Source organism: Opisthocomus hoazin, chromosome 22 (assembly GCF_030867145.1).
Source record: "Opisthocomus hoazin isolate bOpiHoa1 chromosome 22, bOpiHoa1.hap1, whole genome shotgun sequence".
NCBI lineage: Eukaryota > Metazoa > Chordata > Aves > Opisthocomiformes > Opisthocomidae > Opisthocomus > Opisthocomus hoazin.
The window spans coordinates 9,452,196-9,471,982 of record NC_134435.1 but is presented as its reverse complement, the minus strand read 5'-3'; the positions used below and the strand labels follow the sequence as shown (position 1 = coordinate 9,471,982).

Here is a 19,787-nt window from a genome sequence, read left to right as displayed (position 1 = left end):
CTGGAATCTAGGAGAGACAGGAACTTCTGCTTTCCATCTCCTCATAGAGCTTGTGCTTTGTAATAGTGGGGAGTTGGAAGCCACAACCTCTCAGTTGTTGCCATTTGCACCCCATACTGCTATTTCTCAGCAGTGTGGAAATCAAAGAATCACAGAACGTTCGGGGTTGGAAGGGACCTCTGTGGGTCATCTAGTCCAACCCCCCTGCTAAAGCAGGGTCTCACCCAGAGCAGGCTGCACAGGACCTTGTCCAGGCGGGTCTTGAATGTCTCCACAGAAGGAGACTCCACAACCCCTCTGGGCAACCTGTTCCAGTGCTCTGTCACCCTCAGAGTGAAGAAGTTCTTCCTCATGTTCAGACAGAACTTCCTAAGCTTCAGTTTGTGAATATAGACAGAAGTACAGATTAAAAAGGAAGAGAACTTGATTATAGAGGTGGGCATGAGTTGATGGAGGAAGAGGCCAAATGTCCAGAAGAGAAGTCCTTAGCTGTAAAATGCCTCTGAAGATGCTAAGAGTGCAAGGCTTCTTTTGAAGAGTCTGCATTTCCTAGCTGCCCTTGATTTTATTTAAAATATTTATTCCCTGTGCCTTCAAATGTTCAGACATGGTTTAATATGGGCACAGAGAGACACGTTAAATGTGTTCCTGACCTGGTCTTCATTGCTGCGACAGAGCTGCAGTGTTTTTGTGTGGTTTTCTTCATACTGTTTTGTGGCTATGAGGTGTTGAGATGGATAACTTCATGTGTCTTGGCCACAGAGTCAACTTCTATTTATGTTTTGGTCAAGTTTCTCTCATCAGACAGGAAAAAACTCAAAACAACTGTATTTTAGACCCCAAAGCCCCCTCTCCGTGTCATTATAGTTCTGGGCTTGTCACTAGGTGTCTAATTTTGTTGTAGCACTAAATAAAAAAAAAACAACATGGATTTGTGAAGAGACAAAGGTAGAGCCTGAGCAATCTTCTTCCATACCACTGTTGTAGCCACAACCTCCTGGACATACTCTAAAGCCGTTATAGCTCTGCACTTCTGCAGGTCATTCTTGCCTTCTTCAAACTCTCCCCCACGATGCCTCTGCCTTCCAACAAAACCAGTGACTCTGATGCACCACAGGAGCAAGCACTGTGGGACATTTAATTCCCATGTGCAGCCCTTGCCTGAGTATTTCGCTTAGAACAATCAAGACCAGATTTCTCATCTGGGATAGGGACGGTCAGAGCTGTGGACCCGAGGCCAGTTTGTTTGTAGCCTTCAGCCTTTTTACATTTTTGTTACTTGAGCCCTTAGAGTCCCTTCACTCTCCTTGCAGCCTTTTCCACTGGAGAAGCATATGGGAAGTTCATAGGTCTAAGTGCTGCTTTCTCATTGGTCTTGGGTCAAACAGAATGAAAAAGAAACAAAGGCTGAAAAATAAAAGGAGTAAATGAAACCATGAATGCATGGGAAACAAATTAACTGGATATGTTTTACGTTCTGAAGTATTTCCATAATACTTCTATGTAGTGTGTGTTTATTTTTCTTTGAATAATAATGTTAAAATGTGTCTAATTCAATTACTCTCTGTATTCGCTGAATGAGTTTTCCTCGGTGAAGAATTCTCCTACACTACCCCAAGCTACGAATTCCATATGATATTTGAACAGGTCCTTTTAATTGCTGATATTAAGTGTCGATCATTCTGCTGTGAGTTGGCAGCATGGCTAGAGAAACAAATTCCTCTCTCAGATACATCAGACAGTCACTCAATTAACGAGCAAAGCTTTATTGACACAGTAGGAATTCATTATGTGAAATATTAAAAAAAGCCCTTCACTGACTAGTTTAAAAAAAAGAGAATGAGATTTTTAAAGATAGTGAATTATCTACATGTAGTTATGAAAATTATTTGTGCAGAATTTGAAATTCCAGTTACGATGGAAACATTTTTCTCAGAGGCATAAGCAGCATTTCTGTTGAAAAATAAGTTGGACTTTGAAAAGATGCATATAATGTACACGTCCTTATTTCCATAGACATTGTGCATTTTCTTGATTAAAAGCCTTAGATTTTATGAGTTATGGCTTTAGACTTGCTGCATAAAGAGCTTCATGGCTTATTCTCCTAGATTCTAATTTGAATGAAAGTTCTTCCTCAAGGGTTTAAGAAGTAATTCATAAAATGGTAAGAATAATAAATATTGTGCCTTAACTCATACACTAGGATAGATAGACAGATTTTGTACACCTGGGTGTAATTTTAGTTAATTCACACAAGAGACAGGCTGAAAGTTTATTGTTTGGAAGGAGAAAAATTGCTTAAATCTTGTATTTGCAAAAATGATTATATTAGCTTAAATGAAAATGCTGCTCTATTAATGGCTTCAATAAGCTTTGCATTTGGAAAAGTATTTTAATAAAAAGTTACCTGAAGTTTACCGCAACTTAAAATATGTAAGTGAGGGAGAAGTACTTACTTTGATTTATATGTCTTTTGGAGGTGTAATTATTGGCTTTTTACTCACCTATGTAAAACAATGTACTTTTGTAAATGGATTTCTGGCCACTTTACTCCTTTTTTTTCACATAAAAAGTAAGCACTGTCAATCAAAGAATTTTAAGGTTTATTTCCTCTTTAGAAATGATTGATAGCCTTTTAGATTTACAAGTTGACAAGTTAAAGGGTTCTATTGGTATAATTATGTACTAAATTCACAGTCTTTCAATTTAAATGTCCTTTTAAAACCACAAGATTATCATACCTGTATTTTGAAAAGTGGGCCAGTCAGTTTGGGTTTGGGTTGGTATACAAATTGCTTCCATTAGCCTTGGGACCTATTTGAATTTAATATAGTTTTTTAAAGTTAGTAGTGCTTTCTATACTACTTTTAAAATTTAGGGTAATGGGAGTGCATTTTAACTACAGTGTGTGTTAGCTTGTTTTTAATGTATGGATGTCAGGAACACAAATCATGGGAAAAAAAAGGATGTTCTTTGAATTAGAGCACTCCTAAATGCGTTACTGTGGATGGACTTCAAATGCAGAGACCAGGCTCACATGTACTGGGGCAGAGGCAAAACCTTGCATGAAGCTGGTACCTAACCTTGTACATCAGCAGCCACGAAGGGTGGCCTGAGCACTGGCTCTTCTGCAGTGCTCGGAGATCAGAATATCATCTTTTCTTTGGGCTTTTGCCAGCTACTGACGCAGGAACTGGTGTAGCCTGAACGCTGAAGGTGGGGTTAAATATTTAAACAGGGCTTTCTTTGAGATACGACTAATTACATTTGACTTGGATTATAAATGAGCTAAAGAATGGAGGGCTGATATCGTCCAATCTGTGGTTACATGTTCAGGCAGCTAAAGATTTCTTTTATTAATTTTATCTAAGATTGAAAGAGTTGAACGGTTATAGACTAATGAGCGGTATTTGACAACTAGAGTTTAGGACTCAATCCTGCAAATTGCTGTGTGCAGCCTCTCTCCCCGCCCAAAGTAAAGCTAAAGCTATTTGAGGCAGAAAGTTTTCAGTATCTCTCAGAGAATGCTTGATGCTTTGTGAGATTGGACCATAAAATTAACATTTTTTTTGGTCATTTAGTTCAGAAAATACTCACAGGAAATACTCTGTGGATTTCAAATGTGTTGAATGTGTGGGAAGATATGAGAAAATGACTGCTGTCTCTGGGGGGATTTCAGAACTGGCCTCCATTTATAATATTGCAGAATTTAGTAACTACTTTCCCAAAGCATGTAAAGGCAAAATGGCCATAAACTAGACTGAATTAGAGAAGAAACACGTTTGACAGAACCACACTAAAATCTTCTAGCATATTTGCAAAAGAAATGTAAATTAGAACTGTAGGGTTTTTTTCTCAGAGAACAGCTATTTTTGTTAATGAACATGAATAGCAGTAAATGAATTTATTTTAAAATTTGTGGAAAGTCTAAACTAAACGGATCCACGATAAGAAGCCGTGTAAGGAAACTCAAAAGCAATGAAACTGGGGCTTCACAAACACAGGTACTGTGATATTTTCTGCAAAACTACACAACAGAGTGGACAGCATGTGGCCAGAGTGTGAAAGGAACCAACCATCCAAAAACCAAAAAGGGCACAAGCAGGGGAAAAGCCTTATTCTCACCCGTTCCATACAATGACCCGAATATAAATGAAACGCCAAATTCAGATATTTCTGACAAAGAGAAATGCATGAAAAAACCCAAGGAGACTACAGGGATGCCATAATCTCTGGGGCAATAAAAACTTCTGATAATAGCCCAGAAAGTAAAATCCTGAAAGATTTCTTAGTCTGGTGTTACCATAATACTGTAATGGTAATTTCATGATACGCTCAGAAGATTCTTTTCTGACATTAGAGAACTGTTGAGATTCTACGGGACTATGTGCGTCTCCAGCCAGTCCCTGTCAGCCACACAGTTCTGTTTCACTGCTGTTGGATAGATCTGGATTCCCCTACGCCACCTTCCTTCTGCCTCAACTTGCAGTAACATCACTGGGTCTGCTTATGGAGTTGACATATACTGAAGGTCCGGGAGGGTAAGAAAACCTCACCCTTTGGTTGCCCGTAGGACCATCTGCTGTAGAAATGTGGTTTGAAAATAATAATTTAAATGGAACAGTTTCTTTAAAAACTGGACTGTTTTGTGGGATTGTTAATGGAATACCAATTAATTAAAAACAAGCCAGTGATTAGATATTACTTGCATGATATGAATGTGGTCTAGCTAAAGATCTTCAATGTTAGGAGTATGAAAAAATGTTCTCTTCACTTAAAAGGTGGAATTATGGACAAATTGTGCAATGTTGTCCTGGGTTCAGCTGGGATAGGATCATTTTCACAAGAAGCCGGGAGGGGACACAGCGGGGATGGCTGACCCAAACTCGCCAAACAGAGTATTCAATACCATGTGATGTCATGCTTGGGTCTGAGTGGGGAAGCTGGCTGGGGGGAGGTGAATTGCAGCTCAGGATTGCACTGGGCATAGGGCAGTGAGAGAGTTGCTCTGTGTATTCGCTTGATTTTATATATTCTTCTTGTCAGTATTGTTGTTACTGTTCGCTTCCTTTGCTGTTCTGGTAAATTGTCCTTATCCCGACCCAAGAGTTTTGCCTTTTTCCTCCCATTCTCCTCTCCACCCCAGTGGGGGGGGAGGGGTGATAGAGCAACCGCCTGGTCCTTTGTTGCTGGCGGGGGCCAAACCATGATAGTCCTTTTGGCGCCCAACATGGGCTGCTATAACGGCAGGGCTGAGCAGAGTGTGTTAAAACAACTTGGTTACAATTTGTTATATGCATTTATTATATTAGTTAAATAGTTGCTAGTCAAAATGTTGCTATCTTTGGTCATGTGGTTGTGGTATGTAAACCCTTACTTGCAGTATGTGTTCCCTGCAGTGCTGTTCATCACCTCTGGGAAAAGATCAGGATTACCATTTTGTGGTACTGTGTAATATCAATTTATGATACAATAACATCACTGGGCATGAGGTTAGGCTTGTATCTGTGTGCAGCATTGTGGTCGTTTCTGTACCTCGGATGCTGTCTCTCAGAATTTATTAATAATCAAACCCAATCAATGGGGAAAACTGGAGGGGCTTGTTGATCAGACAGATGGAGTTGTGTAACTTTCTGTGGGATAAGCATCATTGAGCCACATGAGGTTATTGCACAGGTGAGACTGGGAGATATAGTTTTGATGCTAAAACTCTTTGCAAGAATCAGATGGCATAATTCTAGCCACGTAATAGTGCTCATAATAAAACGAACATAAAAGTGCAAGATATATTCAGAATTTAGTAGGCAGACCTTGTGCAGAAATATTTTTTTTGCTATTAATAAGCTAAGACAAAATAAGAAAAACTTTAAAATGACACAAAAATGAAAATAAAAAAATTAGTTTCCTTCCTACCAAAAACAAAAAAGCTGAAAATATGAAACTCCATATTGGAAAAAAAATTTCTTTCATTTAACTTAAAAAAAATGCAAACAAATTGCTGTGGAAAATTTCATAATCTCTGTTGGCATGGGAGAGTCAAGATGCGCTGTTGTTTAGAGATGCTTGAGAATGCTTGACTGTTGTTCCAGTTCACCAAAGCACTTAGGAAATTTTAAGCACATGTTGAAGTCTCACTAACATCTGAGTTTTAAAGTGATCATATGACTGGAAATATAGCTAGAAGGTCATTCAGTGAAGTCCCCTGTAATTATAGGCAATCATATAAAAAACATAATATGCTCAAATTTGCTTCGCTGAAAGCAAATGGGTTTAAGTATGTGCTTACAGATAAGCATGTGCTTAAAGGCTTGGCACAATCAGACCTTTGATTAATGCAGGCAGACCAGCATTTTTGTGAAGATTAAAGTGTTCCACTTCCACCATTTCTCTCCTCCATTTTACTGGACAAGAACGAGGGAAAAATGAACTAAAAACATGGATGATTTTTTTTTAGTTCATTGAGTCTTTTGAATCAGTTTAGTGCTGATCAGGGCCTGAGCCGGGCTGCTGAAGCCAATGTTGGTGAGTGAAAAATAAAGACACTGCCGAGACAAATGCCTGTAGTTCACAACAAAATTATATGTGATCAGTGCACATGGAGCATATTAAATGTGTAATAGAATCTGGAACAAGAGAGACTCCCTAACAGTTACTCTTTTTTTCTTCCAATCACAAAGGATCTTTCTCGTAATATGAAAGCAGGAAAGAACCCCAACCTGAAACATGGGGATGCAAAGTATTTATCAAATTAATTTAATCACAGCTTTCAGAAATAAGAATTGCTTCCTATTTGGAAGATATATGCAACATCCCCAAATTTTCCAGCAACCTTGTTTTATGAACGCAATTGGAGAGGTTTGCATTACTGTTTGAACCGATGCCTCAGAACCAACCTCAAACAGCGTTTGAACGAAGACTTCATAGTCAGTGCTGCTTTCAGCAGAAGGGGATTTTGCTGTGATCCTTCCTTGGTCTTGTAATGCATCGCCAATTGTTAGAATGCAACAGAGCCTGCTTGCTATGCGTTTGTCACATCACGATGTTGTTTGTTGTTGTTTCAGCTCTGAACGAACCCACCATTGACTATGGTTTCCAAAGGTTACAGAAGGTTATCCCCCGGCACCCTGGTGACCCTGAACGCTTGCCAAAGGTCAGCACAAAGTTTATTGTTTTATTAAATAAGGCAAAGCTGGTTATAGCGTGTTTTTGTCTGAAAGTGCAAGACTCTGTGAATGTAATGGTCCCAGTTTGGTACCCAACTCAGATAAGCTGAAACAGAGGCATGACCAGTGAAGCCCAATCAGCTGCTTTCGTTGTAGGCTTATGAGACTTCTGTGACTTTCTGAGTCACGGCGAAGTCAAACGGCTCCTGCCTTTCTTAAGAGCAGATATTACTTTGTGTTCTGAAATACTTAACAAAGAGCAGATTTTTGGTTGGTATTTTGGAACCTGGGCAGCTTATTCATAGAAAAATGACGCTTATTGGTTTTGGTATCAGGGTAGTTTGGAGAACTCTGCCATTGATAAAACCAAGTTATTTCGATCTGCAGGGAATGTGTGTCCACTGCTGCTGCACCACTTAATGGTTTAAGATAATAATTATTATATACTGCTTTATCTCAGGATTGCTGAAATAATCAGTGCAATGCTTAGTGAAGTAATTTGGTGTTCATGGTCATGAAAATTAGTGGTGAGTTTTTTTGTTGATTTATGTCAAGTAAAAGCTGAGGAAGAAATGGAATAGTTTGCATGGGCTTCTAGTACTTGTGTCTTGTACTGTGAAAATGCTGTCTGGGTCTGCACTAACATCTGTTCTTGCTAGCTTGCCATATTGAAGGTTCTCTGGCAAGAATTTGCGGTGAGTTTTGTGAGATACTGAAGAAAGAGGTGGGGTATTTGAAAAAGTATTGCCCTTTGATGCAGGAACACTGAGCAATAGCATGGATGGGCTGGAGTCACTGTATGTGACCAGCTGCCACCATGTGTAGTATCCGCTCTAGCATCATGGCTGTTAGTGAGTGAGCTGGGCAGTCTAATAGGCTAGGTGAGCATATTTGAAGAACACCACCTTTGATTTATGGAAAGGAAGATTTATATTTGCAGACCTGAGACATACAACAAATTGGGCTTTGATGCCTCAGGCCAGATTCCTCAAATAATGCACACCCAGTATAGCCCTTGTGACTGGGCAAATCTCGTGATCTTTTTTCCATAGCTTCCCGAGATGTAAGCAGGCTTTCATCAGGGATTGTTGTGGGCTTTGCGTAGTTAAATTTCTCAAGTGTTTCAAAGGTGAGAAAAATTCCGGAACACTGTAAAGCATTTTGGTTTATTTCTTGCAGAAATTAAATTCAGTATGTGATTTTTTTACAGGCTTGTGAAGTGTTTTATCTTGCTTAGGAAGGCTGTAGACTGTTGTTTTGGGGTCAGTGATGTGTTGTCCTTCGCTTTTACCACCAGAGAAACATGCTGTCCTGGAGAGTTACATTGTACATTGGCTCTGTTCATCCTCTACAAGCTGTCCCTTCCTCTGACTTTTGGACAGATTTGCAGCTGGACACAGCTTTCATAGGTTTTCAAATTTCCCTCCAAAGGTGCAACCCTTTCCAAAGAAAGAGAATATCCTTCTGTAAGGTCTTTTTCATCTGTATTGTGCCTCTGCTGCCAAATATGCACGTGGAGAAAAATTGTTTCTTAGGAAATAAAAGACCAGCCTTCACTCTGCACCAGGCATTTGCAAGGCCAAAAGAAATGCTGCAAGATTTCCCCGAACCTGGTGTTCCAGCTGACTTGTAGATGGCCATGGCTTTCCTCTAAATGAGGAAATTCAAGTAAAAGAAGACTGAGCAATTCCAAATTGGGTTATGCAGCTGAAGGCTGTAGTGCATCACCAGCTTCCACAGGTATCGGGCTCTATTTCTGACGCCTGTGGCACTGAGGGTGTCCCCAGCAATGCTCTTTTGTGCTGGTGTGGAAATCACAGAATCACAGAATGGTAGGGGTTGGAAGGGACCTCTGTGGGTCATCTAGTCCAACCCGCCTGCCGAAGCAGGGTCACCTAGAGCAGGGTCCCTCTCTTCCCGATTTTAGTTGAGACTGTTACCACGCTCATAACCACATGTTCCTGCAATCTAGTGTCATGGGACATAAAAACAGGCAGAAGAAAGCTCTGTCTAGGTCCATAACCTGACTCCAACATTTAGCAGGTGTTTATGGACAGGGTATGAGAATGAGGGTTAGTATGGAGTCATGTCGCCCCTCATATACCCTCTTGGCTTAATGTGTTTATTCTGAGTATCTTTTCAAACTAGTTTTTATAATCTTTAATCAAGGGAAATTGTGGTTATGTATGCTGAGATGGCCTAAAAAAAAAAAGTTACTGCTTAAGGACTGAACTAACTCGGTGAAGAAACTAATATCCCTATCCCTCTTAGAGTGAAACAGGGCGAAGCGGGCCTTTTTTGTTTTTGTCTTTGGGTAATTTCTTCTGTGCAAGCTTGAAGGTTGGACCTCAAGTTCAAGACTCATTAATATGCCATGCACAGAGGCTGAATGCAGCAGGGGTTGGCACATGTCGACTTCTGTATTTGAGGCACTGATGGTTCAATTCCCAGCACCACTTGCTGGCTCCAGGATCATAATCAAGGACGCAGCGAGTCTCTGTGCTGGGTGAGCACTGCACGGCGCTCTTCCCCATGTCATTAAACCAGGAAGGGTTTGGCAGTATTCCACTATAGACAATTCTCAGTGGCTACTTAGAAGAGAGTTGGAAGCCATATGGCTTCCACAGTGGATCCACGGGCAGAGAGGGCAAATGTATGAGAGAGACAGAGAGTGAGACAGCACAGAGGAGAGCCGTGCTCAAAGCTTTCAATATCCTTTTCTCCATTTTCCCCATTTTCCTGCCAGTGCATCATCACTTTCTGTTCATGAAAAAGTTAGTACTTATGCGTTAAATAAATAAAACAAAACACATTTCTATAATTGCTGCTAGGGTCTGCGACCATTATTCCATTGGAGCATTACTAATGAAATAGAGAACTTTCAAGAAACAGAAATGGTTATAATGCTTGTGTTCCTAGGGGCATGCACTCCTTCGCATGGACCAACAACAGCATTCTGCTGTGTGACTTACCCATCCAGTCAAGCAGAATTGTTGAGGCCATCAAGTGAGTCTTAGCACATGCTCTGACCTCCAGAGCTGAGGAGTTAACAGCCATATCTGTGTCAACAGGCATTTCTAAAATCATTGAGGCTGTTTCAGGAGATTGATCTCCACTAGTTTAGAGCCAGTATTTTCAGAAGTTCTCAGTGTTCGTGCCTGGGATGAATTTTCTTAAACGTTCCATCCATCTTCTGGAAGCAGGCAAAGAAAAAAGACAGATTTTGTAGTTTTTTTCTGTCTCTGAGTGCTTCAGTAGCCAAATTCCATGGACAATGTCCTCCCATAGTGAGGAGAATGGGAGCACCTGGCAACTAGGGTCTTTGGACTGCTAGACTGACAGTTGATGCAGAGATGTGTTTGAAGTAGAAATGCAATATATAGTTTCTGGAGAAGAAGGAGTGGGAGCTGATGTTGGCAGCCGGGCTATGGAGCCAGCTATGGGCCAGAGTCCCGTTCCCTTCTTGTACAGAACAGGTCAGGGAAAGCAGCCAGTGTAGGGCTGTCACTAGCAGATGTGCATGGCTGTACATATACACACAAACACATGCACTGACAGGAGAGACAGGCAATACAGAGGTGGTGGGATTAGCACCCAGAGCCTGGAGTGAGATCAAGTACCAGAAGTGTGCTGGACAGTATAGTCTTTCCTTTCTAATACAGACAGGAGGCAGATCAGAGGAAACAAGAGATCTCTGGGGAGAAGTGAAAAGAAATACCATGATGCTGATGTTAAGAAATTGTATCATTGTTCTGTAGGAGCAGTCTGTAGAAAGCCTGCCTGCGGAGCTGGGGACTGAGCCTTCATGTGTGTGTGTTGTTTTCCTGTCTCATATATTTGCATATGTGCACACAAATACACACATGGTGTTGCTTCTTGCATGCATAACTGCAGTGGAAATCACTGAAGGGTTCAGATCACAAAAACATGTTGAGTCTATTGAGGTTCATTTATATAACCACCCTATAATCCTTAAAATAAATCCCTGGCAGATACGTTGCGATTCTACAATTTTGTTAAAACTCCACAGCTATAGCTGTAAAACGGTTTCAACTGTGAGCTAGATTTGAAACACACCCATTCTAAATGATTTAATAACAATGATTCCTCTTTATATGCAATTTCCTAGAATTTATTTGCCATTTTCACCACTCTTACAACTCATCACTTGTGTTCAAATTCAGCACAAGATTGTTCACTCTGTGTTTGAGAAACAAGTCATCACATGGACCCCCTTCGTGATCTGACATCCTCTCCCTCCCACTCTGTTGCTTAAATGCTCTCACTAGGAGACCCCTTAGCCCTCCTGAAAGGTACCTTTACTTCTGGTTTCTCTTCATGTAGATGAAAGTAGAGCCTCTCTCTCCCTCTAGCACACAGGGGCCTCCCTGCTGAGCAGAGAGCACATGTAACCAGGCTCCTCCACCTTCCCTTCAGCTCCTTTTCTCTGGTCAGTCCTCAGACCCCCCAAGACATATCCCACCTCCTTGTTTAGGACCTAATAGAAGAAAGGTGGTTATTAGGAACCAGTGTCTGGCAAAAGCAGTTGTCTTTTCCCATATGAAATCCCACAGATCTGCCCTTTATCCATCGTGACATGGATATTGTTTATATTGCAAATAAAAGTTGTCTCTAAATGTGGGTGGGTTGGCCCAGGCTTGCTAGCAGAGGTCAAAATAGCAATGAAGACAAGGCAACTCAAGGTTTGCTGCTTCAGACAGACCCAATGGAAATTCCAGAATGGATCTCCATCTGCTAACTCAAGATATTGTATTTTAACCAAAGTTAGTTAATTCCAGCTAAGAAAACACTTTTTTTTTTTTCCCTACCAAACATACCAAGAGAGTTGTTAGAAAATTTTTATGCTAATTGTGGGCAGGAAAGGGGAGCATGTGAAGAGGAGCTCTTGGAGTTCTTTTCTATAGCAAGAAGGGCATAAGATGTTCTTGGTGGTTTCCATACTGTACTGTAAAATGTATAGGAATGTGAAACCAGAGTTAAGGGTGGTACTGAACCCTTAACAGTTGTTTTCTTTCGTTTCCTAACGATCTGGATATTTAGTTGGTTGAGAGGCTTGTTCAGGTTTTTTGGGTTTGGTTTTCAGTTTATCCTGTTGAAAACATTCAGGGAGAGAGTTTCAAGCTATTGAGAAGTAGATGACCAAGACACCTGAGACTACTATGAAAGTATCACCCTTGTGGGGTGGTGCATGTCAAAGACAAGTCTGGGAATATGCACAGAGTCTGAAGAGAGAGAGAAATGAGAGACAGAGCCATGTTGCTCGCTGAAGGGCAGAGCCACATACAGACGGCTGGCAAGCAGCCCTTTCCTTGCTGAAGGTCAACAGTATGCATACACATTTCAGTGAGTTTTCTTTATAAGTGGGTCAGCATTTACTCAGCAAATGATTAGAGCAGATGGTGTAATTTAGAATCTATGACAAAACTTTTAATAGATCAGGGCTAACACGATGACAAGGAGCTCTCTGCCATTCTCCATTCCTGATTTCTCCTTTGCCTTGGGGTAAAATCATGTCTGGGATTGGATTTTCTAGTCTGCACATTCCATCTGACCGACTCAAACCACTTGTTTGAACATCCTGTAAGGGGGATCCCAGCATTTCTCCATTCCTGTATCATTATTGTTATTGTTTTTAAACACAGCAATTAACTGAGGGTGGCAGGAAGATACCCAACAGGTAAACATGGGCTTCAAGGAGCAGAGCTTTTGAAGGAAAAGGCCACAGTTTGAAGAAAGTAACAAAGGCTGCATTTGTGTATTTTGCTCTGTGGAGCTGAAAATATCTAGTAAATTGATCCCGTGGGAGTAATAAATACACATTACTTTATCTTGTACTTCATGTCCTATACCCCTGAGCCTTGATAGAACAACACCACTTAATAGACTTAAAAAAAGAGTAATTACAGTCATTGGTTGTGTGATATTTCAGCCCTTCCAGCCCTGCCTGACCTTCTAATTTAGCTCACCGTGTCTAACTAATGCATTTATATTCATCTTTTATGAAGCATGTGTAGTACAAAATTGACTTTGCAGCCTTTAGCAAGCTGTCTTACCAGGTTTAGGGTCTGGTTAGTACAGCGTGCTGTATATGATATGTACATTTACAGCAGAATCTTGCATGCATATAGTTCTGATCAACTATTACTTTTTATCCTTTTGGAAATAAAATAAAAAATATTTATTCCATTTCATCCTCCCCTCCCCTTTTTAAAGCTTTTATTCACTGCGGCATTATTTACAGCTAAACATGCAGGCAGAAAGATGCAAGCATTTTTAAAATGATTACCACTAATGTTTCTACTTGTCAGAAGTGCTTAAATTTCCCTGCACTTTGTCTAAAAACTTAGCACTTTTACCTTTTAAGAATTACAAATTTATAAGATCTTACCAAGCTGATTTACAAACACAGCTGACAGTTTATGATGAATGATGTTGCAAAATGCACAATATGTTTCTCTGTCATTTCTATGCATGTATATATTAAGAAGAAGATTAAGGAGAGAACCCCCCTCTGAAAGAAACCCTTGAGTTAGAGAGCACACGCACAAATCTCTCTCTTGCGTTTCCTCATAACTTCCTGCTCACTTCACTCATCCAGTAGAGCACAATTGTTCTCTGTGCCTTTTCTCCCACCATATGGTATCCTCATTACCATACACTAAGGGTCCATATGGGGAACTTGTGAAGTGAACTGTATTCATTTTAACTGCCAGATGAGCAGCCTTTTGCTTTGCAAGCTTAGCTTAAGTCATCTGCTGTCTTTATGTTGTTATGGCAACACAGCACCAATAAAAAATTCTAATCTACTGTAAGTGTCTGGGATCACAGTATTTTAAATGCTTGCCGTAACTGTCCTCTAAATGAAGATGCTTTTCCTTTGGTACGACAAAGGGTTGTTGTCAACTCCAGCAGGTGGCAGTAAAGAAATTGTTTCTTTTTTCATAACATCTTTTTTTTTTAAAAAAAAACCCCTTTTCTTTCTTCCCCTCTCCTCCCCATCCCAAAAAGTCATGGGAATACACAACATGGTCAGTCCTCTACATTTCCTGGGATTTCATACACTGATGTTGGAATTGCAGGTGATGCTCTTAAGTTCCAACTCAAATACTAAAGGTAGTAAAGTATGAAACTGTGGTGGCAGCTCATGCACTTTACTGACAGAGATCCAGGCTCAAGTACCACTTCACTGGGATTCTGAAGCCTCCATAGTCACACAGCTGGTTCAGTGCTGGAGCTGTTTTTCAGCTATGCTTCCAAAGTTCTGATTCAAATACAAGGCTAATTAAGAATATCGTACAGTAATGGAAGTAGGCAGCAGCATCCTTAGATATAAATCATTTTCACCTCCACAGGCCACATGATATGTTGCATCTCTGTCTCTCTGTCTGTATTGAAAGTGAATGTTTGTAGTCTCAGTTCATCAGTTCACATTAGCCTCATGCTGAATATTTAAACACAGAACAATTTGAACACACCATGAAGAGAGACAGTGACTGCACTTTCGCTTGGAACAGCAAGAGCTCATCTAATAATAATTTAGTAAATCAGCCATTTAGTGGCTCTGTTGTACACTGTATTGTGCCAAAGAATATTCAGTTCAACTGTATGCAGGTGAAATTGAAATTCAGACTCCAGTCACGTGGCACTTTTTTGCTCAATGGAGAGATGAAATGGAAAATCACCCTCCCAACAGACTGTTTGAATGTAGCGATTTATCAAAAATATAGCAGAGTGGCAATATAAACAGGATTTGGTTGTATGTGGTACAATCTAGTCTAATTAGGCTTTTATTATTGTAGTTTCTTCTGCACAGAATATTTGATAATTCAGGATTTGAATTTACATCTTCAGCTTATTAGGCAAAGAGCAGATATGCATCGTTACTGCATGGTTACAGCCCGTTAAGGCCCAGTCCTGTGGGAAGTGCAGTGAGACCTTTATTGCCATTTTTCCAGCCCTGGCTCCCAGGGAACACCGTGCCCTTAGGAGCAATGGCGAAATGCAGCTGCTGCCTTTTCTCCGCATGAAGAGCCATGTATGTTACTTCATAGCATGAAAGCAATCTAAGATTAATTTCTTTTTCCTGTTTAAGGATATATGGATTTGTAGGGAGTTGTAATATCTTATATTAGACTAACTGATATAGCTGGAAAAAAAATAGACAAGCTTTTGGGAGCCCAAGCCTTGCTTCCTGCCTGCTGACTATACCTTTTCTCGCCTGTATCAGTGGGTCTCATAAAAGATATTACCTCACCCTACAAAACTTGCCTTGCTTGTAACCATAGACCATTGTGACTTCAGCCAAGCAGCTATGCTTTAAGGCTGTCTCTGATGAAGATGGAAGAGAGAGAATGTTTTCCTAGAAAATACGCTGTGAAGTTTAATTTGTTCCCATTAAAGTGGTGCTTTGAGATCTTTGAATGCAGGGCATTGCAGAAGTGTGAAGTAATGTCTATAATCATCTCACCTACAGTCTCCGTTTCTAGCCTAGTTTTAGGTGTTATGCAGTGGTTTACGTGGTGATGTAAAATATGATTGCTGTGTATTTCTCACAACACAGCCCAATTGAGTAGCAGAAAAAGCATCCTCCTAACCATCTTGATTCCATTTAGCAGGGAGTGCTGGAAGCAATAGGATGCCTGTTGTCGCAATTCTAAGAAATACAGAGCTTCACAATCTATACTCAACTGCTGACACTCGAATCTCAAACGTTTTGGTAAAATGAATCAAGCAGTAATGTTTCTTTTATGAGATCTCACGGAAAGAGAAGGTTTGGCACCAGTTGGAGATCAGGCTCAGTGATCCATCATAGCAAAGTCAGCTGTCCTGGCGCGTCTCATAGGTCACTCGATCGAACCAGTGGCTCTTACAACTATATTATTGCTTATGGAACAGTAATTGAGGCACCATGGTTAAAAATTACCTGGTCTAATAGGCAGTGAACAATTTGCACTCAATACAATTATAAGCCAAATCATTCATTTCATAACACTTGGACTAATTTATTTGTTGACCTTTTAATATCCATAGCTCTTCAGTAGTATTAACTGCAACTCAGACAAAATCTCTTGTTCATTTTACTTTCATTGATTTTTTTTCCATGGAGGCAATAACAGTTGTTTGAGTACAACCTTTTCTTTCTGTTGTAAAAGTCAATCATGTAACTTATGTTGATATAACTCAACTGGACTGAAATGTCCTCTAAGTACAGTAGCATACAATCTCATGCTACTTGTATAAACACGGATATGCATTTTGGATTTATTTTTAAGAATGTTTTGGAATATATTTGTGACTATATATGACAAATCATTTGCTTGCTGAAAGGAGAATGCAAACAAAACACAGAATCATTTTTTTAAAGCAGTGCCACATACATCTAATGCATTTTTTGTTCATATATTATGGGAGATCTAACATACAGAGATTTTGGAATTTGTCTCTGTTAATTTTGTTTTTTCGGATGACTTAAGTGTCTTTGCTAATAATGCCATGTTAAGAATTTCATCTGGGCATAGCACTTTGTCTCTTGAAGTGCTAACATTTTACAGAATAGAGGTCCTTAATTTTTCCAAATGTGATCTTCTAACAAATAAAATGTGTGTAAAAGTATTTTTTTAATAAATAGGAAAGAAATAATACTAAAATTTTGATAATCTGAATTTTCTTTGATTTTTTCCAATTTTAAACTAGCAGGAGAGCTAAGAGGTTTTGATGATCAAAAAAGTTACTGAAATATTGATGTATTTTGAAAAAATCAGTGTCGCGTTTGAAGCACTTCCATAAAGTATGTTGGTGTAGTGACAATAGTAATCTTTTCAGTCACCACTGAAAAAGAGCCTTAGTTTGTGTAAGATTGTGTGCCTGCTTTTATATTGTGGAGGTGTATGCAGAAAGGTAGTGTTATCTCTGTGAAATGTTGGATAAATTTAATTTCTTAAATACATGGTTATTCAACATTTATGCTTGCTTTGGACAATTTCAACTGAATTTTTAAGGCTGTAAATTAAAAATAATGGTGTCAGGCACAAAATATCTTTAGTTTCTGAGAAGAAAGTTCAAATTTTTTTAGAATATGTGCTAGGAGGCACTTCATTGAAGTAGTGTTTCGGAGCAAAAGCCTCTTTGTACAATAAAATACTGTAAGTCCTTTGAACACATAGTTATAAAATATAATTGTTACACATTTGGCATTTTATGCTTCCCTAGAAATTACCACTTGGTATCTACACCTAATCTATGGTCTGTCTTTTCATTTCAATTGGGTCTGAAGTGGTCCTTCGTGGTAATGAGAATGCCCCTTTCAAGAGGCTTCTTTTAATTATACTGATGATAAAATGTAAGTGAAAGTAGTAATTTGTAGGGGTTATGACTGAGCAGTGTTTTAACTGTAATACTAAAACCTACCACCGTTATTCCAGTCTCTATTTCAACATTTTTATGCACTCGCTCTCCACAGAACCTAGTGTAATAGCATTGTAGGTCAGAATTTCAATGCATCTTATTTTTTAGTTTTCCTCCTGCTATTAAAAGTAACCTGAACTCTCAGTTTCTAACTAGTAACACTTCCTACCTGAAGAGTACAATCCAGAAAAGTGACAGTTTCACAGATCTTAATGATATGCTGGTTTTTTTTTTGTTTTGGTTTATTTTGTTGGGTTTATTTCCCCTTCATTAAAAGAAAATGCAGGTGGGTCTTTAATTGAATGTAGGTGAACACTTTTTTTACAGAAAATAGCTAGTTTGTCATACTTAGGTATTTAAATGGTTAAATGCATTAATAAAGACCAACTCTGAAAATTAAATGGACAAAATACATATGTACAATTTACACTTTAATTGCCAGATATCTCTGCTGGTTTAACTCGGCAAGACATTCTTGTCTTGCAATACCAAGCACAGTTATGTATCTCTATAGATTTAAATACAGGCAAGAGAATTATGCCACCCGATAAGTTCTAGATTTGTCCTAATGGGAGAACAATTTGCAAGTTATACAACTTGACCTGTGTTTGGAAAGTCTTTGTGTGTACAAATGATAGAAAATGCATATCAGCCTGTCTGTATGCCAAGTAAGATGTTTTTCTCTCTTACAAATATATAATTGGGTATCTACTTTATGCCACACACAAAATCACAAGCCACATTTAATCTTTTTTTTAATCCCCAGTATTCCTGGGATTTTTTCTAATGAGCATAATAATACGATCTGCAGAATAAAGCTTCTAAAACAGCCTGTGCAGTAGCTTTGAACAGCGGTCTCAGAATTTAGTGTCTCTGTTCATTTTTCCAAATTCTTTTTAAGTTTACTGAAGTCCAGACCCTTCAAATAATTCAAAACATTCTTCTTCTTCCTCCATAAGGGGACTTTGACAACTTTTCAAAAATATATGGGTATAAAATTGTCAAGAGAAGACTTTGAGTAATAGCTCTTTTTTTTTTTTTTTTTCCAACTCTCATCTGCAGCTGTTATCAAGAAATGGGAATGTTAAGATACGAAGAGGAAGAACTATCAGAAAAGCTTATGTATGCAAACAAAAAAATCACCTCCAAACCTAAGAGCGTATTAATCTCGATAATGAACATCTGCTTCAAAGTACTGTAGATGTTGGTACAAATAATTTGGGGTAAATTTTCAAAAATATATTCTTGAGATTCCTCTTTCAGAATACTTTGTACATGTGTCTGTATACTTTGCCCACAGACTGGAGGTAGCTGTGGCACGTAAAGAAAATATAGAGTGCAAAATGTGCTTTTAGGTCAATGTGGCAAACTGTTGCGGTCAGAGAGAAGAAAAGAATCTAATGTTATCAGTTGTTTGTTTGTTTGTATGTTCATGGATAAATCAGGAATAATATTTTTATTGTGTAGATAGATGGGAATAGTATGAGTCACTGTAAACTGGTGGGATGGAGGAATTTTTATAAAGGAACTTGGTGAAGAATTTTTTGTTAGGCATTGAGTTGAGTTCTTGTGGATTCATCCATTCATGAGCTAATTTGCATCTCATTTATTTTGTCTTCTAATGATTCACTGGATCTGATAAACTGATCATAGTATGAAAGATGGGATTGCATAACAAAGGGAAAGTGTGTGCAGAAGAACTGGTCTTTACATGCTGGGATAAATACTGCAGCCTTTTGTACAGTATGAAAAATGTGTTTCCCTTCATGATCTCGCTATGTTTCCGACTGAGGGGATTGGGCCTTAGATCCTCACAGTGTGAGCTTCCAAGAGAACCTGTGGGAAATGCTGTAGAAGATGCCAGAGAATTACTATAGTGTCGATTTCTTAATGACAGTGTTAGTGAGTCCCAAATATGACTGACATCTACCAGCTACCAATTGATGTGTTGTAGGATGTGAATAGATGTAAGAGTACAATGTAGTAGTATCTACCAGCCCTGCACTGTGTGCAAGGAAGATAGATTGGCCTCAAGAGTCAAAATCTCACAACTCTGAAGGGTTCCTGCAGGTAGATATAGATACTTTTTTCTAGTAAACTTAGAGCTCTGGAGCAAGACGTACTGTAAACATACTTAGGAGAATCAAAGCTCTACAGCTGTCTGAGGGACATAGATATAGTCAGATAATCACTGTCTGA

General features: G+C 39.2%; 1 protein-coding gene across 4 annotated transcripts in view; it reads left to right on the top strand.

The window, feature by feature from the left end:
• The window catches only part of EBF1 (EBF transcription factor 1), a 287,346-nt gene that overhangs the window by 246,522 nt on the left and 21,037 nt on the right, over positions 1 to 19,787 (top strand). For all 4 annotated transcript variants that reach the window (XM_075441522.1, XM_075441521.1, XM_075441520.1 and 1 more), the window contains one exon: positions 7,062 to 7,150. In XM_075441522.1, coding sequence (XP_075297637.1) covers positions 7,062 to 7,150 — 89 coding nt within the window. The remainder of the gene's footprint in view (positions 1 to 7,061; positions 7,151 to 19,787) is intronic.